The sequence below is a fragment of the Symphodus melops genome (assembly GCF_947650265.1).
Source record: "Symphodus melops genome assembly, chromosome: 14".
Lineage (NCBI taxonomy): Eukaryota > Metazoa > Chordata > Actinopteri > Labriformes > Labridae > Symphodus > Symphodus melops.
In genome coordinates, this window is record NC_136704.1 from 23,822,250 (window position 1) to 23,841,638 (window position 19,389).

The 19,389-nt window shown below is 44.4% G+C and overlaps 1 protein-coding gene across 1 annotated transcript; it reads right to left on the minus strand.

The window, feature by feature from the left end:
• Positions 1-148: 148 nt before the first annotated feature.
• On the minus strand, positions 149-19,329 carry smchd1 (structural maintenance of chromosomes flexible hinge domain containing 1). Its single transcript, XM_079360948.1, has 47 exons — positions 19,176-19,329; positions 17,872-17,947; positions 17,501-17,659; positions 16,939-17,021; positions 16,722-16,852; positions 16,530-16,638; positions 15,871-15,990; positions 15,610-15,776; positions 15,421-15,514; positions 14,233-14,446; positions 14,025-14,151; positions 13,679-13,859; positions 13,164-13,361; positions 12,946-13,068; positions 11,829-11,935; positions 11,637-11,719; positions 11,429-11,548; positions 11,111-11,182; positions 10,892-11,011; positions 10,660-10,804; positions 10,433-10,535; positions 9,985-10,057; positions 9,252-9,391; positions 8,464-8,592; positions 7,947-8,171; positions 7,642-7,784; positions 7,042-7,127; positions 6,845-6,963; positions 6,054-6,215; positions 5,819-5,947; positions 5,623-5,702; positions 5,366-5,523; positions 5,160-5,275; positions 4,608-4,666; positions 4,372-4,459; positions 4,095-4,226; positions 3,818-3,976; positions 3,615-3,735; positions 2,958-3,077; positions 2,771-2,856; positions 2,512-2,634; positions 2,223-2,404; positions 1,391-1,506; positions 946-1,016; positions 703-868; positions 463-621; positions 149-372 (listed from the first exon to the last, which is right to left on the minus strand). Exons 1-47 carry the CDS (start codon positions 19,281-19,283, stop codon positions 284-286), a joined length of 5,871 nt encoding a protein of 1,956 aa, XP_079217074.1. The 5' UTR covers positions 19,284-19,329; the 3' UTR covers positions 149-283.
• Between the last annotated feature and the right edge of the window lie 60 nt (positions 19,330-19,389).

The following is a 19,389-nucleotide window of genomic DNA, read 5'->3' on the forward strand; positions in this document are numbered from 1 at the left end:
ATAATTATTGTCTCTGTTTGAAAAAAAGGCACCGTCATTATCTGTCGCGTAAAATGCGCGAGCTTGTCACGTTTCTGTCTGCTCAGAAACTTCGTCCCCCACAATCGTTTTTTTTTTTTTATTGAGTAGAAACAAAGACAATAAATGGTCATACATAAGTACAAAATCTAAGGCTGAACATTTGTTGTACATAATAAAAACAAAAAAAGATTAGTAACTCCAACAAAAAGGCTCAAACATAAAGACAAAATACAAAAAAAGAACTGAAGACATTTTTGCCAAATTACGAGGCCGGCTTTGCTCTCTTTGGACGAGTCCCTGATGACGCGCCAGCTTCAACAGGACGTTTCACCGGTACGACTCGTGAAGACTCTGGAAGAAGAACACAAACATTGAGGAACCAAATATTAATAATTAAAAAAAAACAGAATCATGTGCCTTTACGTCGATGAACAAACATACCAATTTGTTTGTTAACATCATCAAGTTCTTCCATTGTCTTGTCCAATTCCGCTTTATTTGCCAGCATCTCCGGGGACATCTGCTTGTTTAAGAGTTCTTGATACTCGTGTGCGGCGTTGTCCCTGTTCTCCACGACTATCCCGTACTGACGGAGGTGCTCTGGGAACAACAGGACAGGAATTAAAGCCCAGTGTGTTTAAAATAAGGTCATTTTAAAGCACGACTGATGAGGGATGTCACCTATTTGTTCCTTGAGAGTGTAAAACTCCAGGGGGAGGGGGGCTCCAAAAACGTCAGTCATGTTGGTGGGGGCACTGTTCTGTGCGCCTCCAAACGTGCCCTTGGCGTTGATCCTGGTCCCCTGCCTGGTCAGGATGGTGGGACAATGGGTCTTGTTCTTCACCGCCTGGAATCAAAGGCACAGTCAGAGGGAGAGAAGACTCGTTGCAGAGCGAGTCTGTGGAGCGGCTCGCCGTCACTCACCATCTCTCTGTAGTGGTTTCCAGAGTCCAGGTCGTCGATCAGAATAGTGTTCCCGAGGAAGTTTTTAAACACTGCAAAAGGAAGCGCCAGGAGGAAACTTAACACAAACATTCAAACCCTTAAACTGCTTATCCTTCAACAATCACAGCGCCCGAAACAACAACACTTGAACACATGGAACAAACTACAGGAAATACCGAAATTAACGTCCATTTAAGGCGGTAAAAGAGGCCCGATTTCTGTTCGAGTGACGAGGCCCCCCTCACACTACTATGAGAATCAATCCCAGGTGGTACCATTTACCGGAGTCTTAAGAGTCCAGGGGTTGTGAGAAATGTAGAAAACCCCCCAAAGACAAATTGGCCCAGGAAGCTTCTAGAAAACTTTAAATGTTCTGTATCGTAAACCTGCAATCAAAGACAAACAGTCAGGCGAGGCATCTCACCAATCTCACAGCTCTTACGATCTTGGTCAGTGGGGTAAATGAGGAGCTCTCTGGCGTACACTGGGTTCCCACGGGGCTGAAAGAGAAGGCGGCCCCCTTTTGTGTGCGGCAGCGGACTGAAAGTAAATCAAAACGTGGTGAAAAGGCGGCAGAAAAATCCTCCAACACTTAGCTCTTAAAGTCACAAACTTGTTTTTAAAATGATTGTATTAGTTCGTGACATCACAAAGGGCAGTAGCCCCTCCCCCAGGTGGGTGACACTCCCACAGCTAGGTGTTTGTTCTGCCCTCTGAGTCTGCCTTCTCACCGTAAACAATAAGACATGGAGCCAGAAAGCAGCGAGTACACCCGAGCCCTTCCAAAGAGGGGGCGTGGTCAGACACAGCTCATTTACATATTTAAAGCGACAGACACAGAAACAGCCTGTTCTGAGCAGGGCTGAAATAGAGGGGTTTATAGACATGATCAAATACAGGATCAGAGTGGATTTACAACAACACACTTCACACACATGTTGAAGAGGAGCTCTGACTCTTATTTAAACTGAAGAGGAGGAGATCATGTGACCTTAAAACCAAACAGACACATACAATGAGGATGAAAACGTTGTGACAGCAGGTCTTCACTTATTTGTCCGACAGTGGGAGGAAGAAGGAAGTGCGGTAAGATCTTTAAATGACAGTATGTGGGGGTGAGAGATTAAAAAGACTATAATCAGGGACGCGAGGTAATCTGAACAGGAAAGCTACTCTGGAGTAAATTTATGGTTTAAAACTGCAGGAATCCAACAGAGAGCTTGTTCATAGTGGAGAGGAGACGACTGACTGCGTACCTGTAGCCCTGTGAAACGAACACGTTGGTGAGGGGCAAGACCACCTGCTGTCCTCGGTTCTCCTGATGGATCTTCTGTGCAGCTTCCCCGGTTCGCGTAACGACACATCTCATGTCGCCTCTGAGATGCCAGGAGATAACCCTCGCTTCACGGTCGTCCTTTAAAAAAGCCAGGTGACCAACCTGCACACAAAAAAAGTAAAGGATTACACTAAAACTCATCTGCTCACAGCTAACACAATGTTTCCTGACACTTTATTTATTTTATTTTTTTAAAGAGCTAATCTGACCATTCCCAAAACATCCTGCTGGTCCTTGAACTGATCACGGTGGGGGAAGACTCTTCTGGGCGTGTTGAAGATCCTGCCTATGTCTTTGTTCTTTCGTTCAATCAGTCTCCCAATATCTTGCAACTACAGAGAGTTCAAAAAAAAGAAGAAGAAAAAAAAAGAAAAAGAAAATATCATCTCCCAAATTAAATTACCGAAACAAGACAGTCGTCAAAATTGTGCAGGTATTAAAAAAAAAAAAAAAAAAAAATCCTTTTACAGTCATTGTTTGTCTTGATATCACTCTGCTGCTGATCAGCTTCTTTCTCTGCTCGGCCTCCTTCGCGCTTGCAACCTCAGATTTTACTACAGAAGTGAAAAGTTCGTCAGAAGAAACACACCGACACAACAAGAGCTCCGTTTCTGATTACACTGATCAAAAAGAGCCTGAGGATTTCATATCTCACCTTTCATCAAGGGAAGGAGTTCGTCATACGTTGCAAAGATATTTTTATAAGCCTTGACTCTTTCACAGATCTCGACTTTCTTCTTGGACAGCTGACACATCTTTCTTTGGTTCTCCACGTCTGAAAAGTCGACAGATGAACCGTGTTGGACGAGTGAGAAGCAAAGAGATCGATCATTCAAACTTGTTTTCTTGTGCAGAATATTCGTCACCTCGTTGAAGGACATTCAAAACATCAAACATTGAAGGTTTTTATTTTAAAAAGAAAATCAATTGTTATTCCAAGTCTAGAAGACAAAACAGTGAAGTACTTTATCTGTTTTATTGTGAAGGAAAACAAAGATCAACAAGCACACACAAAAAAAAGAAAGAAAGGAAATGTGACGACGGTGAAAATCTGACCAATCAGATTGGATTGTTTAAATCCTTCTTTCACTTGGGGTCAGAGGTCGGCCTGTGACAGTTTGGACTTTACGTCACATGTCAGGAGTGTCCGTGTTATTGGACTGAACTTCATCTCTAAAGTCGGCTGCTGTGAGGAATAAAGAAGAAACTGAAGGGGAATATTTACCGGTACTTATAATTTAGAGGTACAGGATGTAAAATTGTCCACTAGGGGGCTCTCAATCAAAAAGATGACGTGTGTTTCATGTCGTACCGTTGAAGAAATGGAAGAGGAGCGTGAAGGGAGCAAGTGGAGCCGACGGCACACTGGGCTCAAAGACGAGCGTGTACGAGCTACCGTTGTCTCCCGGACTGTTCTGCCTGATGTTCAGCCGCTGTGCAGAAAAAAAAAAGAAAAACACGCGTTATCATGGATGAGCCAGATACATAAAAAAACTGTGACAAACGTTGACTCACATCAATGTGGGCTTTTCCATCCACCAAGTTGATCTCACAGATGCTGGAGTGGCCTTCAAAGAGCGGGATGTTTCTGCCTCCTTCTAAATTCTCAGACTCTCTTATATAAACCAGAACTTTTCCGTTCAGCTTCTGACCCGCTGGGTTTCCAAACGAATCCTGTAAAATCAGCCAGAGCTCAACACACAGAGGCGACACATATCTGCAGACTTAACGAAAAAACAACTCAAAGCTGCATTGAAATGTGAGCCGTCAGTAAAGACGGACTCAATCTCACCATGATGAAGAGAGTCAGGTTCTGCACCAAGGTCCGGTTGGAGATGTCTTTACTGTAGGACACTACGGGGGGCGGAGGCTGAGACTTGGCTCCCAGTTTGACCGGCTGACCGGCCTCCACTTGTATCTTTATCTAGGAGGATCAGTGCGGATGATGATTTACAAAGCAACAAAGACTCACTGAACAATGGCTGCCTGATAAAGATGGAGGCCTTTTTTCACATTTGAAGGAAAGTCAGATTTAAAGTTCTGTGATGTTTCGGGGACTCTGAACCGACCTGAGAGCTGCGCAGGACCTTCTCCCTGTCGAGACGCAGAGAGAACTGAACGGTGTACTCGCCCACATGTTCCGGTACGTCTTTATCTCTGCCGTCAAACAACACAAAACAAGTGGTCACATGACTTCATCATAGAGTCCAATCAAAAGACTCAAACTGCACTTTAAGTATTTAATATTGAACAGTGGAAGGAGGCGGAGACTTGTTGTAGTACGAGTCCTTTTGAAGGATTTTACCTGAAGTGGAAGCAGTCGTTTTCATTCTCCATGGGTTTACTACACTTCAGCTCCGTGGCCTGCAGAGGAGGAGGAGGAGGAGGAGGAGGAGGAGGAGGAGGAGGGGGAGACACACATCACTCAGTAAACACAACAGAACTTTTTTACTTTGTGACAGTCCCTAAGTGCTGCACGCCAAAACAAACTAAATCACTTCCTGTATTTGGTACAGTCCCTTTTCTAAGATTGGAGAGAGGTCAACATGTTTCCTATCATGTAAATATGTGTCATACAAATTTTAATTTGTGTCACATTGTGTAAAATTGTTTCACACTTAGCACTTCCCAGCCATCGAACACATCGCTGATAACGCCTGACACTTCTTTGCCCGCCATCTTGGATTTCTCACAAACATTAGAAGCTTCTTTTTTTTTTCTCCCTGCGTCCTGCAGAGGGGAAACTTCCGGCTGCGAGGGACCAATAGCGCTCCATGTTCTAATCCCAGGAGCAGGCTGTCGGGACACTTCCTACCAGGTTTCAGGAGAGCGCTTTAAAATCAAGTCAGTCAGTCACCGTGTGAGGAGGGACCGCTCCTGATGACGGCCCACTCCACAGCAGCATGGACACAGCAGCCGGGTTAAAAGTCGTCATCGGGCTTCCATCCTCAGACTCCACGGTCACGGCAAAAGCTGAAGAAACGAAATGTTAAACGCCGAAAAAGCTTGACAGAATCAGGAGATGACGATGATGACGATGAAGATGATGTAAAAGATGCAAACCTGTGAATTTCCCCCCGGCGGTGAACGTTGCAGAGGAGTCATAGCGCACTGACAGCCTGACGGGCTTGAGGGGATCAGGGATGACGGTCAGGTTCACAGATGGACCGGGGATGGGTTTCCTGTTGAAGGATCCTTTAAACTCCAGCTGATAGTACCCCCTAGTGGAACAACAGAGGAACAACACACCGACAAGTGACAGCTGTTATTCCAGACGGCGGCGTTATTATTAACCCTTTATGGTACAGAGGGACACTCACTTTGGTCCGCTGACCCTCTTCACAGTGAAGGACGCCTTCCCTTCCGCATTCACAGGCTGTGATGTCACAGATGACATCACCTACAGCAGGAGGAGGAGGAGAGGATCAACGTCGTATCTTCAGATCATTGTGTGCCGTTACTGACTGATCTCTAAGAATAAGAGCGGCACGCTTTTTTACGCGTTAGGTGTCAGACCTTGAGTGTCGCGGGCGAAGACCTCAGCTCTACAGAAACCCTCTGGTCCGGACACGGGTTCCCCCACTTGTCATACAGCTGGATGACGAAGGGTGTAGGGATGCCCTTATCGTTGAACAGCTGCAAAGGCTGAGAGATAAAAACAAAAAATTGGTGCATTCAGTCATATTCAGAGGAAACATGAGCGGAGGGGACAGAGACGACACGCAGCATCAGTAAAAACACATTTTCTTACCATTTCCGGCCCACTGACGAGTTCGAGCTGTGCAGGGTCTCCGTTCGTAACCTTGACGATGACTCGATCCTCAAAGCTCTTGTAGGTGAAGCAAAGCTCTCTGGAGCCCGGAGTCCCCGACTGAAACTTCAGTCCTTCCACCACCACCGAGCTGCTTTTGTCCTGCCGTCAACACACAGAGTTAGGGCCCACTCATCCTCACATCTACACACACACACACATGTAAAGCTGCAACATGAACCTGCCGTGTTGCAGTGTGACGTTTGTCCCGATTATTAAATTAGACATTTTTAAGCAAAAGGCTTCAACTTGGAGGCGTCAAAACAAGGAGCTACTCCCAGACAGATTTTTCGAGAGCACCAGAATGTCATGCATGCACACGAGACGGTTCCAGGTAGCGACAAGATAATACATGTTTCTTAACTTTCATTTGGTCACAAGGTAAGCGCCCTTTGGACTGCAGGAACTTTCCCCCAGAGCGAGAGACTTTCTGAGTCGCTGTGGTCTGAACTCAGTTCTGTGGTAAAATATCTGACCAATAAAAAAACACCACATGTTCCCCTTATGGGCTCCGTACTCAACAATCAAATGTATAAATGTCCTGCTTGGATTTTAATGTGAGAGATAAAGGCTGCTGCACTTTTCTTAATGCCAAACATTTGAACTGTTGTAGTTACATTTTGAACTTTTTGGAGAAAGTTGAGATGAAGATGAAGATCTTCAGATCTCTCACTCCATTTACGTCATTTATTATCACCTTTACAATCTGCTTTGTTCCTCTCTTTTCCCACCTTAAACACAAAGTCGACGGACGATTGGTCCAGTCCTTCTGCTTCCACCTTCATGTGGTCCGCACAGGCCGGGGTCAGTGTTTGGGTATCGTTATCATACTGGTCCAGAAGTTCCAAGGCTGCAAAAGTGAAAAACACACACCAGAGCGTAAAAACCAGCGTGCCACATGGACTCAAAGCTGCAGCTTGTTACTCACTGATCCCAGGGATGCTGTCGCCCAGCTTCACAGGGTTTTTGCTCGACAGAGTGGCTTTGAGCTGTGAGGGTTCATCAGGCCGAGGTCTGAAAACGTAACAAGAGCAGGAAGTGTAAGGCTGACTTAGAATCACCTCCTACCTGTTACAGGAGCTCAGAGGCAAACTGCTGTAGCTCCATGTATATCAAACCATATTAAACAGAATACACATATTAAAATGTATTATTATTATATTGAACTGTTATGTGCCAGTGTCTTCTTTCAGTTGTTTTTAATGAGACGAGTCTGCAGCAGCAGAAAGAGCGAAGTGCCCAGACTCTTTTTTTTCTCTGCAGATCCAAGATGAGAATCTTTCAACCTTTTCAGAGAAAAGTCATTTTTCCTTTCTCTTTTCTAAACGTGCATCATTCAGGGTATTCTACCTGCCTCAAAACATCTCGGTGTCTTAAAAAAACAAAAAAAACAAAAAGAGACGTAGCAGTGTCCATCATGCAGCTGTTGTTGTCATGGAGACAGGACAGACGTGCAGCGCTCGTGGCTGGGTGGACACGCGGCCCTCCTCACTCTTAGTTACAGCTGGGAGTCTGGTGAGTGGCTTACATGATGGAGAAGGAGAAAGACACGCTCTGGTCTTGGTAGGACACCTGGTAGAAGTGCTCGCCGTGCGCCTGTGTGGGCACCTGCAGGTCGGGCAGCCTCCCCTGCAGCAGATCGTCCTGATCCACATCTCCAGTCCAGTTCACCTTGGGCACAAAGTGAAAATGAAACCCTGATGGTTACGGTGGATTGTAAGTGTGATGACTCATAAATGTCAGATTGAAAGCGAAACAATCTTTCAACGTGAAAGCAGCTCTGACGTCACAAACACGCAGCAGGGAAACGATTCGTCCATTCATGAGACACACCTTGATCTTCTCAGCGATTTCTGGAGAGAGAGGCACGTCTCTCCCCGCCTCGTCAAACAGCTTGAAGAACAGGTTCTCCAACGAGCTTCCAACCAGCCACTCGATCTTCTCCTTGTTCTTCAGCACCAGATTCTCGTCGACCACGCTGCCGAGCTCCATCCTGGAGACTCTTCTGCTGGGGACCACCTTCAGCTCCCTCACCACCGACACCATGTTCTTCTTACTCTTTAGAGGGGACCAGGAGACAGACGGCACCGTTCAAATATGTTCTCACCAGAGATGTGACAGTCAAACCCGCCTCTGCTTTGGAACATTTTCTCAGAATGATCGTTTTTGAATGAAAGATGATTCTCTCGGTTTACTCAAAATAATTATCCAGCGAGACGTGCAGCAGTCTCTCTCTCGCTTTGACTCTATCCACTGTCTCGTCTCTCTAAGAAACGGTGCAAGAAGCACCAAAATCAACCATCGGGGACGTGTGTGTGTTTTTCTTATGCGTCCGTGTTGCGTCACTCACGGGCATCTCAAACTCCACAAAGTGCGTCTGTGCTACTCCTTTCATCATCACCAGCTTTATGGGCTCCGTCTCAAGCTGGCCGGCTCCTGTGCTGCTGCAGTCTATCGCCTTCGGTGCAAGCTTAGCCACCTAAAACACACACACACACACACACACACACACACACACACATGCACAGCCACCAAAAGAGGAGGTTAAGGGTAAAGGTGAACTCTTCATAAATAATCTCACACAGTCCGACTGACGAGAAAGAAAATCGTACTTCCTTAAAGGTTCACGCTGAAAAAAACCACCTTAAATAAAGTGAAAGCACACAGTCAGACTCCTGTCGCCTGTCATTTGTATACAGTGTGAGCATCTTTGGCACCGCAGCTGTGCTCAGGATGTGAACGACTGTGCTAACAAAGCCCAGGTTTGGTCCACACTGGGACTTGAACTGGGGGCCCTCCAGCTCCCACACTGTTTGATTTGGCCCTCCGTATATATAAGTGACCCTCCTCTCTGAAGTCTACACTCTGCATGCAGGGTGCTGAGGGTTTTCTTTATGAAGCGGTTCTTTCTAGAAAAATACTGCAGACATCTTTCGCCAAACTTTAACAATATTTCCCGGCCTGTTTTTTTTTTTTTTTTTTTTGTTACTGAGGTTACCGAGGCCGCAGATCCTCCCGATGTTGACGACTGAGAAGGTTTTAATTGAGGATTTGAAAGGTCCTCGCCCGTGTGCTGCTCAGCTGGATGAACTGCTGTGTTAGTAAACACACCCGCTGACTTCAGAGAAACACACCTACCTTACACTGAACGATCTGTTTCGGGTTAGCCGTGATGTTTCCAGCCTCATCGTGAACTTCTACATCAAACTTGACGGAGTGACCGTTCTCTACTGTGATCGGGTCGTCTGCTGGTCTCACATGGAGAGAGTGCGGATTGCCTGAAATGCAAAAATCAAGTTTTTAGTTTTTTTCTCTCCTGCTCTTTGTTTGTTTGTTTTATCTTTTTTTTCTGACTGGAACAGATACCCGTTGTAATCATAAGATAGGACATGCTAACACAATAGCCTGTAAAAACCTGAACAACAACAACTCTCTTTGTATCACTTGTTTCATTATCTCACAAGTGAAATTTAAAAAGGAAAAAGAATAAATAAAATACATAATAAAATATTAAACAGCTCACATGAGATACAAAAAGAAAAAAACACATTTAAACCACAAAATAAATTAAATGGCATAAAAACTAAAATACAAAATAAATTAAATGGCATAAAAGCTAAAATACAAAATAAACTAAAAAGGTATAAAAGATGAGCCAGGGCACGCAGTAAAAAAAAAAAAAAAAGTAAGAAATAAAATAGACATTTTACTAGGTGTCAATGAAAAGAGATGGGTCTTAAAAACAGACGGGCGTGTTGAAGGTGCTGAGACAGATCACTGGAGTTCTCGTTCACGTCTCTTCTTCTCATATTTTAAGCATTTAATCAATCAAAGTTAATGACGGGCGAAAACGTACTGTGCCCGATCTTACCGGGAAGAAGGCTGATCTTGATCATCTGCGTGTCTTCTTTCAGGCCAGGCAGCGTCACTTTGAGGTCATACGTCTGCAACATGAGAAGATAACCAAACGATAACCAGGCGTCATGGGAGCTACTACTCAACCACCGCAGGTCACTACTACACATTCACACACTGATGGCAGAGGCTGCACAGGGACCATCAGTATACATGATCACATTCATACACATTTAAACTCCGCCCACAAAGCAACAGGAGCATTTCCAGGTTAAGTGTCTAAGCCAAGAAGAAAAAGGTTTGACAGACCGATGCAGAGCTGGCTAAACACTGAAGCTTCAGTTTCCTCTGTAATGTTTTGAAACACTAGGGGTCAGATTTATTTATGGCTCCTTTAAGAGAAATATTTTTGGGTAATGTGTCTTAGCCAAGAAGAAGGCTGCAGTCGACCTGGAAGTACGAACCTTCATCTGTCGGTAATCTGGAACTTTTCCTTTGGCTCGGACACCTTTGATGGTCAACATGTTCCCTCGAATGTCTGCTTTTTCAAAACTCAGTTCCAGCCCACTGAACGATAAAAAAAAAAGATAATTACATTGATTCATTCGCGTGTCAGCTTCCCAACAATCCATATCTGCTACATCCATATGAAATACTTCAAAGCAAAGTAAATGGTAAGTCGGTGACTGACCTGCATTTGAGAAGCGGTTCGAGATGAGGAGGGGGAGGGACCAAGTGGTCATAAGCGTCTTTCATCTGCAGAGGGATGTTGAACGGCACTCCGACACGAACGGGATTCATCGACGGAGCGACATCAAATTTATGGGCACTTCCCTCTGACAAAGACCAAACATCAGAACGGGACAGGTTTAGGATTAGAGCACTGAAAACAAACGTTCGACAGCACGGGAACGTGTCCTGACCTGTGATACTGAAACTGAGCTCGTAGCTTGGAAGCTTTTTGTCTCCAATGACCGTGACGTAGCCGTCATGTATGACACAGTTCAGAAACAGAGTGTACTTCCCCAGCTCAGTCAGACTCTCTGCAAAGGAAAACACGTTTACCCATTTGATACACGACTGACAGAAATCAGAGCGTCTCAGATACAACCACGAATCATTAAGTTGACAAATAAAGTTACCGTTTTTCTTGAACCAGAAAGCCCATTTTACAGAATGACTTGCACCAAGACTCGTGACATCCTCGTCGCATCCTACAGATGAGAGACAAAGAGAGTTTACCACAACAAAAACACAGTTCTCCTCTCCTCAGTGTGTCAGGCCCTCGAACACTAACTGCTGTAATATCAGCTGTTGATTAAAAACTGACTGCGGGCAAAATGAAGATGCATGTTTCTAAAAATCAATCAATACACTGTTCACAGATTAACACACGAGCTCCTCCTCTTCTGCGACACTGTGCAGAGGCTTCACTGAAGTGTGTGTTTCGGGAGTCTTACCCCGGGAGTGGCGGACTATTCTCAGTTGGATATCCAGCGCCTTCCCGGGTCCTCGTTCTGATGTCGGCATCTTGGATATCGACGCACCGTTCTTGTTGAGGATTTCAACTTTAAGCGGTCCTGGAACGAAACAAACAAACAAACAGCTCCTTCGGTAAAGTCAAAAATGTTCTGTAATGTTTGGTGGGCAAATGAGGCAGCTTGTTACCTAACGTTGTCCCGGCTGGGTGACATGCATTCGGCTTCCAGGGATTTCCTTCAGGCCACTCCACTCGGAGAGTTTCGGGAAGCCTGGAACATACAAACGCAATTTACTACCACTAACTCCAATCTAAAGGACGAGGAGCCAAGGTCTGAATCGTTGAATCCAAACTCAGAGCTTTCTTAAAAGCTAACTTACTTGGCACTGTCCTCTTCTATGCGTTTCCTGATGGCTTCCTCTGTGGCGGTCTTGTCTATCTTGGAAATGGCGATGATCTTGTTCTTGTCGTGAAGTGCTTTGGGTTCCTGGGAAACGGGTTTTTCAGTCAATCTCATAATAAATGTACAAAGTACAGCGTATAGATATTTCTAAATTGACAGATGAAAGAAAGGCGTCTCCTTTAATGAGAGCGCTGCCGGCCGTTTTGGACGCCCCTGGGTTTGCCAGATATGAGAGCAGTTATCAGGTCAACAGGTGTTGCAGCGATGGAAGCGGGCAGTGGAACTGCTTCAGATAGAAGTGATTGTACCCGAGCTAAAAAGCCTCTGCATGTTTCTAATAAGCTCCAGCAGCAGAAAGCTGCTCAAACTAGGATCAATGTTGGAGATGCTTTTGAAACATGGAGAGAGGTTAGAACGCAGAAAGCTTTACAGACCCATGCAGAGCTGGCTAAACACTGAAGCTACAGTGTCCACCACATGCAGAGCTGGCTAAACACTGAAGCTACAGTGTCCACCACATGCAGAGCTGGCTAAACACTGAAGCTACAGTGTCCACCACATGCAGAGCTGGCTAAACACTGAAGCTACAGTGTCCACCACATGTAGAGCTGGCTAAACCTTGAAGCTACAGTAAACACTGAAGCTACAGTGTCCACCACATGCAGAGCTGGCTAAACACTGAAGCTACAGTGTCCACCACATGCAGAGCTGGCTAAACACTGAAGCTACAGTGTCCACCACATGCAGAGCTGGCTAAACACTGAAGCTACAGTGTCCACTACATGCAGAGCTGGCTAAACACTGAAGCTACAGTGTTTAGTATGTAGACTGCAGTACCTATTTTAACCACTGCTCCTTTAAAAAAATATTTTTGGATAATAAGCTAAAAATGTTTCCAAAAAATGATTTAACTTTTTTTTCCCCTCAGGAGATTATCAGTTAGGCATTAACACGTTGATCATTCAAGTCTTCAAACATAGAAACAGACGGGTAAAGAAAATATAAAAGGAACACCTGTGAGACAAACCTCCAGTCAGTAAATCTTACTTTATAATTATTTATGATGGATGGATTTATAATTACTTCCTCCTTACCAGAACCAGCTCAACGAATCCTCCCGTAGCAAAGACACTCCCGTTCGTTTTCTCTGTTTCTCCGAACCGCAAAAACTGACTTATGGTCCCATGATGAATGGGATTTGTTTTGCGAGTCTTCGCCTGTACAAGGAATAATAAAAAGCATCAATACAAAAACACAGAACAAATCACAATGTAGACATTCTTACACAGACAAATAAGAACCACAGACTCACAAGTTGGCCTTTCCTGTAGATCTTGCCGTCCCATTCGATGGAGGAAAACGTCTCCCAGGGATGCTGCTGATTCTTGGTCAGGTCTTCTCTCGTTATCGTCTCCTTGTAGCCGACAAACTTGATTTGCTTGTCGTGTTTGTCGTGACAGGTCCGAAGCCAATCTGCAAACTCCGTCTCAATTTTGACTATTCTGCGATTCTGTGATTATTTATATAAAAAAAAAAAAAGTGTGCAATGTGTTAATAGTGAACCTCAGTGCAAATTCTCCTAACTGGTTGAAGATCACTGTGGTCCCATTGTATTCCTTAAAATAAATCCCTGAAAGGGTTAACTACAGACGATCAAGTGTACAACCAAAAGTTTGCATTTCCAGTCCTGTTCATTTTAATTATGATGTAACTCCTCATTGCTGGTTAAAAAGGTGAGAACAGCCAATAGGGATGCTGTAAAGAGACTCTGTGACGGTATGATTTGTTGAAATCCTCAGAGATCCTGCGAGAAAAGTACACGACTACCTTTCCTTTCTCAACGCGGGTGAAGATAATCTCTGTGTTCCTCAGCGTCACCTCCAGGTCCACGAAGGACAGCTTGTTAGTGGTGACCTTGAAGGCGTCATTGGTGAAAAGCACCCCTGAAAAACGATCGAAGCACTCCGCTGGCAGCTTATTTACTTTGTGCGGCATGCACCAGTCAAACCTGCAACAGACAGACAGCTCATCTGTAAGCGGGTCTCAGCTGGTGGGTATTTCTGTCTCCGATTCTGAAGCCAGTAAGAGTCTGAGAGATGCATCTACATTTACAAACAGTCATTTACAATCTTTGAGCTGCAATCAAAAGTAAGACTGTAGTTGAGGTATTTACTCAAACGGTCCAGTTTTGGGTATGAGCCGTCCATTCCAGTAAAAGTCAAATATCGACCTTTTCCTTCTCGTCTGACTCACGACTCCGGACTCCTCCTCGTCATTGCTGGACTCGTCATCCTCCGACTCTGATCAGCGGATGGAAACAAAAATAAACAGTTAACACCCAAAGCCATCACATGTCACCGAGTATGTGCAGCGTTGGTTACCTTCATTAGCATCGGGGTCTTGAGGGTACGTTTCCCGGTCGTACAGGAAGGGATGATATCGAATGATGCCCTCCAATATGCCGCCGTTCGGAGCCGAGGCCCGGAACTCAAACGTGTCTGCAGCACTGTTTATGTACAGGCTCTGCATGTCGTCCTCCACCTCCCTAAGATTCATCACACGGGGTAATCTGGGGGGCTTCTCCCGCAGAGTCACCTGAACAAAGAAAGTGTACTCAATTATGAGCAGAGGGTTAGGATGCAGAGGCACAGAATTCCCTCTCAAAACAAGCGGTCTTCGTTCAGACTGCTGTTAATATACTTCCTGTGAGGCTACAAGCCCATCTGTGTGCATGCATGTTTGTGTGTGTGTGTGTGTGTGTGTGTGTGTGTGTGTGTGTGTGTGTGTGTGTGTGTGTGTGTGTGTGTGTGTGTGTGTGTGTGTGTGTGTGTGTGTGTGTGTGTGTGTGGTGCTCTTGCTGGGCCGGTCTTCTGCAAGACTGGGATTCCAACATTGCACACTCACAGAGAAAAAAAAGTTAAAAAGTTAAAAAGTGGACAGGCCGGGTTTTGGATCAGACCTGCAGCTGCTTTCCCGCTCTCCCTGTCCCTGGTTTCACACACTATCTAATTAACAATAAAAGCAAAACAATAAATAAATAATAAAAATCTTAAAACAAGACAGCGATATGAGACTCCACTTATGGCATTCGCTTGAGAGCCATGTTTTTTACGTAGTCGCTCACGGCTGAATCTATCGGGTATGACGTTTCGTTTCTGTCCTTCAGGGTTGTGTTGGACTGCGGGACACTGGGGACTTTTATCCTGAGATATATGTTAAAAAATAAAACATGTCTAGCATCAATTCAACTGAGCAATGCAGGTAATCTGGTACGCTTCGGCCATGATTCACAGCCTGCTTCTCTTTATGAGGAAGCCTCAGTTAGAAACAGCGTCAGCAGTCAAACCGGTTGTTGTCGCTCAGTAAAAGGCATGAAGACACATCTTGTTTATCTACTGGGTAGGCAGAGCTGTCACCGGCATAATTAAACAAAAAATACAGTGATGTGTGTGCAAACAGAAGGCATTCAAACAGGGTGGAGATGTTAACAATACAAACAACCTGAATCGCAGCGACGAGCGGCACGACTTTAATTTGCAATTCAAATCTTGAAGCGCTCACAGACTCACCTGGACGTCCACCTTTGCAGAACGATCCTGGTTTGAAGAGCTGCTTCTCATGGAGTTCCCGTTGACTCCGTGGATGTAATAGTGATAAACGTGGCTGAAAAAACAGATCGAGCCAATGTTTTTTGTTTTCAATACGACGCCCTTCAAAGACCACATGATGGGACCCGACGGGTCAGTGTTTGAACTCACGCCAGCTGTCTGGTCAAAACTTCGTATTTTTCTTTCATGAAGTCGATATGCTCGGGTTGGACTTCTGTGATCACCACCGCTGTGAAGCTGTCCCTCCTCGTTTCCTCGCGGATGAGCTCCTGAAGGAAGCGCTCGTCGTCTTTGGTCACATGTGAGAAGTCACCGGGCTGCAGGAGGGGAGGGGAGGGGAGGGGAGGGGGAGATGTTCAAAAATCACAAACGTGCGTTTTCTCAGAGCAGCTTCTCAAAGCGAGCACTCACCCGTCTGTTCGTGATGACCGTGCTGAACACGTCTTCTTTATTCTTCTCTTTATTCTGGAAGTCTTCTTTGGACAGAGTCAGCTCGTGCACGTCGGGCGAGCCTCTCTTTCTACTGATCATCTGTCACACACAGAACAACGCCGTCATGCTCTCCTCCTTTATTCAGACTACGTTTCACCTCGCTCTCTACGAACAAGGACACATCGGACATGTGGCTGCAGGAGCTGGGGATCGAACCCTCGACTCTGCCGCTGAGCCACAGCCCAGACCTCTGACCTACACTGACTGATCTCATGATGTCACTGTTTGCTTCACTGGATTTAAATGAATTACTCACATTTAAGAATTTGTTTTTATTTGAATTATTAAATCATTAACGATATAGACTACAAACATTTTTGATGGATGCAAAATATTGGTAAAATCCTCGCTAACATGGAGATGTTATTTTTTGTCAATTTTGCACACACACATTTATTTCTCCTGGTGCTGTTTGTTTACTTGATTCTTTAACTTCAGCCCTTGCAGGCTGCTACGCTAACTTAGCTTGTGGTGATGTGTGCGCTCTCTCCTCATACACCATATTGTCTTTTCGCACCTCGTTTAAACAACAATGAAGTTGCTGCTGCTGCTGCTGTAATCCTACATATAAGACCAACCATGGCTGATTCTCCGATGTAGAAAGCAGAATGTTTCCCTCCAACTCCGAAGTAGGATATGTCACTGTTGAGACTTCGAGGGACAGGATCAGGCCGGATGTAGTCTTTACTGTGGAAGACACGCGTCATAAATACTCCAAAACGTTGACACAAAAAGCTTCACTTCACAGCTTACACGGAGAGCTCACCAACCTTGGAGTTTTTTTTTTCCGTTTAAATTTACAGAGTCGGTACTTTGCCCAGTCATTGAGGTCCTCGGGGGACATCCCACAGCCATTATCTAAAACAACGATCGCAGGTTTCCCAAGAGTTTCATCTAAGAGCTGGAAGAAACAGAGTACGTCCGGATGTTATGCTCATGACTCGAGAAGTATTTGGAAACATGTAAAGAGTTAAATTATGAACCAACCATCCGTATCTCTATCGAGCGAGCGCCTTTGTTTGTAACAGTGGCTGACAGCGCGTTGTCGATCAGCTCAGCGAGTGCATACGCTGCGAGGGGGAAAATACAACAACAACAAATTAATGTCTCACATCATGCCTGAATTTCCCTCGGGATCAATAAAGTATCTATCTATCTATCTATCTATCTATCTATCTATCTATCTATCTATCTATCTATCTATCATCAAGGTTCAAGGTTCTTTGTTTGTCAATTCCAAAATATGTCAGACATACAGTGAAATCGAAATTACGTTTCCCCCCTCCCCACGGTGCAATGTAGATAAAAAAGGTACAGTAAATAAAATAAAACAAGGTAAAAAAGATAAATAATATTTACATCAATAAACCTAAATGTGCAAAAAGTACAAAGTTAAATAAAATGGAGTATAAAACAAGATTATAAGAAAGGCGAAACTTGTGCATGCGTGCAATGTGCAATAAGTGACCAGGGTTCTGTTTCAAAGGAAGTAAGAAACAAGTGAAAACACCGTTCTAACATGAGCTTCGTTGATCGTGCAAGCACTTACAGAACGGCTTCTTGCCCTCACAGGTGCTGTACTCGTGCTTGCCACTCTCGATCAGTGTGTTATAATGAGGCGTGAAGTCGATGCGCTCCTGTGTCGCTGCTGGCAGAACCTGGTCCTCCTGCTTCAACACATACAGGGTGCTGCCATTCTCCAGCTCCTCTACAAAACAAAAGATTCATGTTTTAACTCTCAGTCTGTAGAAACATGCAGTCGGTAAAGATCCTACCAAATCGTGTCCTTTGCAAGTCAAATTCACCGGAGAGGCAGAGCAGTCTCTTTTACCGTTTCATCCACCAAAACAAATCAACCAAAGAGAAATGGATGAATTTTCACAGCACATCGTTCACTTCGGCACTGATCGATAAACTCACCAAATGTGTTGAAACTCAAGACCGTCCTGTCTGTCGTAACCAACACAAATGTTTCACGCACAGGGATTTGAAATGCCTGTAAAGGAGAAGACACGTTGTTGTGATTTTTCAAAAATACAGTGTGGACTGATGGCTTCATCCTGATTCATGACTGTTTGAGGTATAACTGGAGCAACAAATGTCGACCACTGGTTGTGAAAACCTGCAGCTGAATATCTGACTTCACACTTATAAATGGAGAGAAACAACAGCTCATGGAAGAGCTGCATATGGAGAATTAACATGATGGTTTTCACGACATAAAAAGTCCCATCGAACATCTGAACATTTTTTACTCTTGACCTGGGTTGGGAAAGTTGTTTTCTGTTTCTTTTTTCCAGAGAAAGTTTAAAATATTTTTCATTTACAGAAACAGCCACCAGGATTAGAGATGGAAGGAGACGCTATAATACGCATGGCTGCATTAGAGTAAATAACACTGAGCTGGATGGATGTTAAATCCCCGTCTACTAATGCATGGATGTTAGAAGTTGAAAGAATCACATGTCGGTTAAGAAACAGAGAAAATAAAGGACTTCAGGACCCCCCCCAACAAAACTTTTTTATAGTTTTTTCTCTTCATTTTTTGCTCTTCCTTCAGTTTTTTATAGTCAGTACTTTTTTTATATATATAAAAAAGTCTAAAGTAAAAAAAAAAAAAACAGTTCAAATATAGGAGAATATAACGTCAAACATTATTGGAACTATGCTTTTTTTTACAATCTAGAAAGATTGGTTTTCAAATCATCTATATATTAGATTTATTTATTTATTTTGATCGATAAGTATCTTTAGGGAGGAATAAAGCTTGTAAAATAAATCTAACTAAAATTGTGGAAAAAAAAAATTAAAAAAAAAAAAAATCCAGCACTGATTTGTTTCTCTAAAAATAAGTTGCTGTATTTTTTTTTCTAGGTGACCTTTTGAAAATGTCTCTGCAGCCCACCTCTGGGTCTCGACCCACCAGTTGAGAACCACTGGTTTAGACCAGCGCCATATAGTAGTATAGATATCCCAGTATGGCTCTGGTTTACACTAAGTTTGATAATTGCAAATCGAGAAACGACGTCTTTAGGACTATTTTGGTTGTCTTGGCAACCACTGTGCCCAGTACTGTTTGATTTGTCCGACTATCATATCGATGTTGTTTTCATGACTTTCCACACTCCCGCCCCTCGCCCCTACACACCCCTCAAATCAAAAACAACAACAAGCCATCATCATTGCCTTTCGCAAAACTTGAAGAAAGTCGTTGAAGTCCCAACCGGTCGCTTCCAGACTTTTCTTCTTGGCCCTTCGACCGTCGCGGCAGTCGTAAACGCAGACCCGTTTGCGGACGCTCTCCCCGTTCTCCTCCGTTTGGGACTCCGCATGCAGGACCCGCCGCTGGTTGCTCCTCCGACTTAACATCCTTAAAACGGTAACTTAACGGTAACTTAACGGTAACTTAACGGTAACTTGACGGTAACGTGCTGACAG

Bases quoted from the DNA above. Each gene is read 5' to 3' on its own strand.
- smchd1 (XM_079360948.1), bottom strand. From the start codon at position 19,283: ATGCGGAGTCCCAAACGGAGGAGAACGGGGAGAGCGTCCGCAAACGGG. The intron at 10,805-10,891 runs GTCAGGACACGT...GGTCTTTGTCAG, and splicing joins GCTCAGTTTCAGTATCACAG to AGGGAAGTGCCCATAAATTT. The intron at 6,964-7,041 runs GTGAGTAACAAG...TCACTTTTGCAG, and splicing joins CGACAGCATCCCTGGGATCA to CCTTGGAACTTCTGGACCAG.